At 42.9% G+C, this 7,648-nt stretch overlaps 1 protein-coding gene across 1 annotated transcript; it reads left to right on the forward strand.

Moving 5' to 3' along the window:
- Positions 1–2,066: 2,066 nt before the first annotated feature.
- LOC129718961 (solute carrier family 22 member 21-like) lies at positions 2,067–4,329 on the forward strand. The gene is made up of 3 exons (XM_055670227.1): positions 2,067–2,576; positions 2,647–2,925; positions 2,987–4,329. Exons 1-3 carry the CDS (start codon positions 2,338–2,340, stop codon positions 4,212–4,214), a joined length of 1,746 nt encoding a protein of 581 aa, XP_055526202.1. The 5' UTR covers positions 2,067–2,337; the 3' UTR covers positions 4,215–4,329.
- The last annotated feature ends 3,319 nt before the right edge of the window (positions 4,330–7,648 follow it).

Consider the following 7,648-nt stretch of genomic DNA (forward strand, 5'->3'; position numbering starts at 1 on the left):
TTTCTATTTTTTCCCCGCCACAAATTTCAACATTCTTTTTCTTTCTAGATAAAAATCATATAATTCGCACTAGCTCTTTCAGTTTTAGAATACAAAAATTGATTTTTTCAACAACTTGACATGTTGTAACATATTTTAACTGTTGGTACTCTGACGATTTCTCGGAAATTCTGTTCCGACTGAAAATATGGATATTTTGGAATTTATTAATTGGTGGCACACAAGGCATGGTAACAATTTCGAAGCAGTTTGATTGCAGAGCACCACCATATGGTAATATTGGTCCATAAAATAATACAACTGGTTTGTTATCAGACAATACCTGGTACAACAACAATTAGGGCAGTCAAAAAAATCTCAAACCATCAGTTTTGTTATCAGCGCAAGGAATAACTTAGATCGCAGTGTGACACATCCTACGGCTCCAGTAAATCCGACAGCACTGCAAGCGTACAATAAAATTGTGGTACTCTCGGACACTATCTGATATTTGCGCTACACCCCGCATCGCTGTGCGAAAACCAGTGCTGAAAGCGGTTCGCAACGTGAGCGTTAGCCGCTGACGATTTTGGTTTTTGACGTGGGACACGTCTTTGTTTACTATACTGGGATGCATTCTGTAAAATTGGAAATGAACGGGCAAATGTTGCGTCAGATTTCAAACGCTAATAACAGCATAACCACATGATGGATAACAATAACCAATATGTTGTTGGATAGATAAAATGTATAACAATTTTGTAATGTGTTAATTATCACTCTAATTTCATTGCTAAGCGGTAAAATTGATAATAATTTCAATAACAAATTTACGCGAATAATGAACCAATTACATGCGAGCATTCCTAGCACAGACGACGTGAATGGACACCATCCGTTCCCTGTGATATTCCCTGTATCAATTTCGAAATAAAAATTGACAGAGTCTCCCCGTCCCAATTGGTCAATTTATTTTTGCTTCCATGAGCAGGTCTCTCGTCGTCTATGATTGCAGTGGTACTCTTCTATTCGTACTGCAGCAGTACTATTCGTATTGCAGTGGTACACTTTTGTTCGCACATTTCTATTCGTATGCAATTGAGGAAAAACTACAATACTGCTGTTGATGGTGATTGAAAGTTTATTTCATAAATATGATTGCCATAAATTACTCAGCAAAAATTGTAATTTTTTTCAACGGATATTTATTTAATTTTATCTTCGATATTCACTAAATAATCGTGACCGGATAGTATCGAAAGAGTAAATTCCAAAATATATACATTTATAGAAGAGTAAGAACCTGCGAATGCTTGTGATTTTTTAGTTGATTTAGTAAGATTCGTACAGAATCTCTTTTTACATTTCAAAATTGTTAGATGATATATTATTATTCTAAGCGTAACCATAATAAACGTATATTTCCTGTCTTTGTAATACAGCGAATGTAGTTGCAGGCAAATGAAACAATTGTCAAGCAAAAAATAAAAATGTAATTGTGGATTTCTACGTTTTTTTGCTGGAACTTGTTAGGAATTTTGTTCAAAATATTTTCTTATGTTTTCCAATTGATGAACCTTTGTTAGGGCTTCCATATTATTTTGAAAGTAAGATCCATACTATAGATTTGATTTAGTTAGAGTTAAATAAGACAAAACCATTCATTATGATAACGTAAGCATTATTGGATTTGGTTTTTGAGGATATAGAGATAATTCTGACTTTGACGCATTATGAGAAATTCTTGGTGCTTCTTCAACAAGCACGATATGCTTGTGCCTTGTTAAATACATATTTTTTTGCACAAAAAAAAAATACTAAAGGCATAATATCGCCAAATATAAATGATCTTTCTTCGAGTGTTGTTGAATATATTCCAAAAATTGATTTCCAGGGGAGGCTGAAAATAAACACATTGATTCTGTCTGCAGACTCTGTATATTTTGTAACAAAAAATCCCCTATTTACAGTGTTTAGTCCCACGTCACCATTTCATACAACCCTAGGGCTGTATACCTTGTAGTATTATTATTTAATCAAGTATTCGCAAGCCGGTCGTTATTAGTATATATACAAACGCCCAACACACAAGCGTCTTTCTTACAATGCGAGAAATCTTACGGCTCAGAAAGAAGGGTTAATTGAAGGCAGCAGCTCAGTTTCATTCATGACTTGATGCGACGGTGATAGCGAAGATAGCGGGTTGCATTGATAAAGTATGCTCTCGTGCGTTCAGTGATAAAGACGATTACCATTCTATTCACACAAGGTTTTTTTGTGTGAATAAAAGAAGACAAAAACAAACGCGATAAAAAAGTAATTAACTGATGTTCAGTTGAATAGAACATTCAGCGCAGAATGGCCGCACCGGATAGTGATGTCGCGTTCGATCGGATCATGGCGACCGTTGGAGACGATGGCCCGTTTCAGAAGCGGTACAATCTTTACTTTAACGTGACAACGGTAATGTTCGTGTCGATGACGGTAGTAAATATTCTACTTATATTGAGCGTGCCGGAGCATCACTGTTCCGTCCCGGGGATGGAACTATACGGTGTGACGTCACAAGCGCAATGGAGGAATTTAACGCTCCCCAGGTGTGGTGTCTGTGCGATGTTGATAAGCAGGGAAGCATTAACCTAGCTTGATGTTTCTCCTTTCTTACAGCGAAATCAACAGTCGGGGAGAGCAAGATTATAGCGCTTGTTTGATGTACAATGTGTCAAAGTTCCCGGCTGGAACACGGCCAGAGCTGATGAGCTTCCAAGCGAATGATACAATCGATTGTGTTCACGGGTACGACTATGATCGACGGTATTTCGATCTAATTCCCATAACGGAGCAGAATTGGGTCTGTGATAAGGAGCTGCACGCCACTAACGTGTTTGCGTTTGTGCGCGTTGCCGAGGTGGGTGGCACATTCGTACTTGGCCAGCTGGGAGATAGGTAAGTGAGTAATGCAGAACGTTTAGAACCCGTTTATTAATATTGCTTTAACTCTCTGAAGGGTAGGCCGCCTGCCAGTGTACCTGATCAGCATTGCTACAATTACAATCGGCCGGTCACTGGCCGTGTTTTCTGCCTCACGGTACTGGCTGTTCGCGGCGCTGGCATTCCTGGGCAGTTTCTCGTCTAACACGGGCTTCCAGTCGCCGCTGATTGTGGCGATGGAAATTTCCAAAGATGAAAACCGAGCCGCCCTCTCGATGTGGCAACTGTTCGGGTGGACCGCTGGGGTCTGTGTGGCACCATTGGTTCTCTGGTGGTGTCGAGATTGGCGCTGGTTCCTATTGATCACTACTTTACCCTGTCTCATGGCGTACTGCTTGCGACCGTACAACATCGAGTCCCCTCGTTGGTTGGCCAGCCAGGGACGTTACCAAGATTGCATCCGAGAGCTGAAGAAAATCGCTAAAATTAATGGAAGACGATTTGACTACACGGAGCACGAGTTGCGCGAACAGGTTTCACAGAAAGAGGTGGAAAAAACGTACGGGGTAGCATCGCTGTTCAGCGGGTGGCACATGACTAAACTTACCACTTTACTACTGATCGGTTGGGTTTGCAACACTATACCGACTTTCACACTGTTCCTGCTCAGTATGCAAATGGGAGGAAATCCATTTCTAAACTTTTTCTGGCAAGGTGCAATTGAATTGCCGGCGTACTTTTGCGGGCAATTGTTGAGTGATCGTCTCGGACGACGTTTCACCAACAGTGGAGCCTTCCTGGGCGTTGCTCTGTCCTGCGTCCCAGTTGTATTCATAATTCACCACAGTGGCACTGAACTGTACACGACTATCTTTGCAATCATTATCAAGTTTTTCGTATGCATAACCTATTTCACGCTGTACCTGCAATCGTTTGAACTATATCCAACCTCGCTGAGACAAACGGGAACATCGTTTGGCATCATAGTGGCCAACGTATTCGGAACTCTTGGTCCGTACATAGTATTTCTGGGAACCACCTACGATCTGCGTCTCCCATTCGTGGCAATGGGTCTAATCGGTATACTGGGACTAATAGCATCGATTTATTTACCGGAAACCCTTTACCAGAAGCTGCCGGAAACGATGGAAGAAGGACGACGCTTCGGCAAGGATCAACGTTTTTGGAGCTTACCGAGAAAGACGTGCGATGCAAACAAAGGGGACATGAGCACACAGCCGTCGATAGCCGACGGGGAAAAGGAAGGGCTGAATCGGAACGCATCCAGCGTTCTTACGTATTAATGTATACTCATTTTATGTATAGAAATATGGCAATGTGTAAGGTGAAATTATAATTTTGAATAAATGAAGGTGCTATTTGTTTGATTAATAAAGCTGTAACGTACAAGAAACAGAATACTGCCATCTTGCGTTAAATTTACTTTTTTGTAGCACCACGTTTTTCATCGCTGCTTTCTCAATCTTTTCCTTATTTTGTTTTGTTACTTTTTTATATGTTTAGATTTTCAGCGTTTTTAACCAAGACTTTCATTTTTAGTCTTTTTGATTTCTAAAGTTTTAGCCCTCCTGACTTTTGAGTTCGAGCTTGACGACCGTACATTTTGTAGTTACTATGACTGCCTCTTTCCGATAGATGGAAGCGACAGAGAATAGTCCTGTTTCTGATAGTTAGGATAGTTAGGACCCATCGGCATACAAAGCTATCCGCCTGGTGTTTGAGAGGAATATCCTTAGCTGGTGAAGTACACAAAAGGTTTAGACGTTCTGTCAAAAAACCAGTTCGGCTTCCGGAAAGGTGGGCTGGATGATATTCTCTCCATCACAATGTTTTGAATATTATTTCTAGAATAGAGTAATAGTTTACAACACGGAGGAGCCATTCCGCGTCGAACACTCGACAGAAACGGACGTGCAAAGTGGTCGTTCTATTACAATCCGGTCCGTGTGTACGAATAGCAAAACAAAAGAATGTATTATTCGCGCTAAAGGCCAACTAGATTGTGAGTTGTGTCGATACGTTCTGTACCCGGCTCACAACTTTGGCTGTATTGGTGCAAAATACCAGCTGCAGTTTTGATCTGTGCACCGTGAATAGATCTTTTTAATCCAAGCCCATCAGTTGACAGTCGAGTCCGTGTCGCTGTGCTGAGTGATCTCACACCCGGCTCACTGCTGGTGGCTGTATTGGTGCTGCTGTACTGGTGCTGCTGGCTGCTTTGGGTGCAGCTTCGAACGATCGGACAACCACTGCTGGAAGGAAGAAGTAAAGAGGTACGTGTTCTTGTCGGCGCTAGTGCGCTAGTGCGCTACATTTAGCGCAATGGATATAGATCCCTCGCCTCCCGTGCCACCATCCCCGAACCCCCCTGACCCTGACCCTTCTGTTACCCCCTCCCCTGTTCATTCTCCAGTCCCCCCTCGCCCCAGGCTTTACCCGGACGGATCTCAACAGGGCAGCTATACTGTTTATTTTCGTCCAAAGGCAGGAGTGAATTCAAAGCGTTTAAACATACTGCAAATTGCTAAAGACCTGACGAAGGGGTACAAGGCCGTGACCGAAATTTCCAAGGTCCGACCTAACAAGCTCCGTGTCGTGGTCAGTGATCTGGCACAGGCCAATGCTATCGCTTGCTCTGAGCTCATCACACGCGAGTATCGCGTCTACATACCCGCACGAGACGTGGAGATCGACGGTGTCATAACCGATTCGAGTCTGTCTGTCGAGTGTATCCTAAAAAGCGCAACCGGTTGCTTCAAAAATACCGAAACACAGGCGAAGATTTTGGATTGTAAGCAATTGCGGTCCATGTCTCTCGTCGGCGGTAAAAAAGTTTACACTCCGTCAGACTCGTTTCGCGTTACGTTTGCCGGATCTGCACTCCCTAGCCACGTCTCGATCGACCGGGTTCGTCTGCCTGTGCGATTGTATGTACCCCGTGTTATGAATTGCACCAATTGGAAGCAGTTAGGCCACACAGCCGCCTACTGCTGCAATAAGGCACGATGTAGCAAGTGTGGGGAGACTCATGCGGAAGATTCTTGCAGTGTTAATGCTGAAAAATGTATTCACTGTGGGGAAAACCAGCATGAGCTCTCCACATGCCCGGTGTACATGCAGCGCAGAGATAAAATCAAGCGGTCACTTAAGGAGCGTTCAAAGCGTTCTTACGCTGAGATGCTGAAGAAGACCGTGACCACTTCTACCATAACATCGAACCCCTTTGATCTGTTGCCCTCTGATGAAACCGATTCTGACGATTCATCAGCGGGAACATCTTATGCCCATCCTGGGGAGTCTAGGAAGAGAAAAAATGTTTCTTCTCCTAAACTTCCCCGTAAAGGTCCTAAGATTTCCCAAAGTGTAATGAAAAGTACGAACAAACCAAACAGTGCTGCGGAAAAACCGAAGCAAACTCCTCCTGGGCTTGCAAATTTTAAGTCCCAGAAGGAGTTCCCAGCACTGCCAGGAACATCTAAAACCCCAGTTGTCCCTTTTGCACATCCAGTTGATGAAACAAACTCTGGATTAGTGAAATTTTCTGACATTGTGGACTGGATTTTTGAAAATTTCAATGTACCCGATCCAATTAGAATTTTTCTTACAGCATTCCTCCCAACAGTTAGATCATTTTTGAAGCAGTTGACTGCCCAATGGCCCCTCCTTGCAGCGATTGTATCCTTCGATGCCTAATTCAACTGCGTATATGAAGGATTCTATCTCTGTCTTACAGTGGAATTGTAGAAGTATCTTACCAAAAATTGATTCGTTTTAAGTTTTGATAAATAAAAACAAATGCGATGCATTTTCCCTTTGTGAAACTTGGCTTACTTCAAATATTGATCTCAACTTCCATGATTTTAATATTATTCGCCTTGATCGAGACACCCCATATGGAGGAGTACTTTTAGGGATTAAAAAGTGCTATTCTTCCTATCGTATTAACCTCCCCTCGATTCCAGGCATCGAAGTTGTCGCATGTCAAATGACAATACAAGTTAAAGAGCTTTGTATTGCCTCAATATATATTCCTCCCAGAGCACAGGTTGGGCAACGGCTGCTCTTTGATTTAATAGAACTTCTTCCCGTTTGATTTTGGGAGACTTCAACTCTCATGGCGTGGCTTGGGGTTCCCCATACAATGATAACCGCTCCTCTTTAATCTATAACCTTTGCGATAACTTCGACATGACTATTTTAAACAACGGTGAAATGACACGTATCCCGAAACCTCCAGCGCGCCCAAGCGCTTTGGATCTATCCTTATGTTCGACGTCGCTACGGTTGGATTGCACATGGAAGGTAATCCTCACGGTAGCGACCATTTGCCTATTCTTATTTCAATTAATAACGGGTCAACTCGCATGCGACCAATTGACATTCCGTATGACCTCACACGGAATGTCGATTGGAAGTTATACGAGGAAATGATTTCAAAAGCGGTCGAGTCGATTCAACATCATCCACCACTTGAAGAATACAACCTCCTCGCGGGCTTGATTCTCGACGCCGCGTTGCAAGCCCAAACGAAGAAATATCCCGGCGTAACGATCAAAGAACGGCCTCCCTCTCCGTGGTGGGACCAAGAGTGCTCCGATGTCTACACGCAAAGATCCGACGCGTATCTGACCTTCCGGGATACAGACGATGCCGACGACTTTACACGTTATTCGGAGCTTGATACCAAGTTTAAAAGCTTGACTAAGGCAAAGAAACG

Source organism: Wyeomyia smithii, chromosome 1 (assembly GCF_029784165.1).
Source record: "Wyeomyia smithii strain HCP4-BCI-WySm-NY-G18 chromosome 1, ASM2978416v1, whole genome shotgun sequence".
Taxonomy (NCBI): domain Eukaryota; kingdom Metazoa; phylum Arthropoda; class Insecta; order Diptera; family Culicidae; genus Wyeomyia; species Wyeomyia smithii.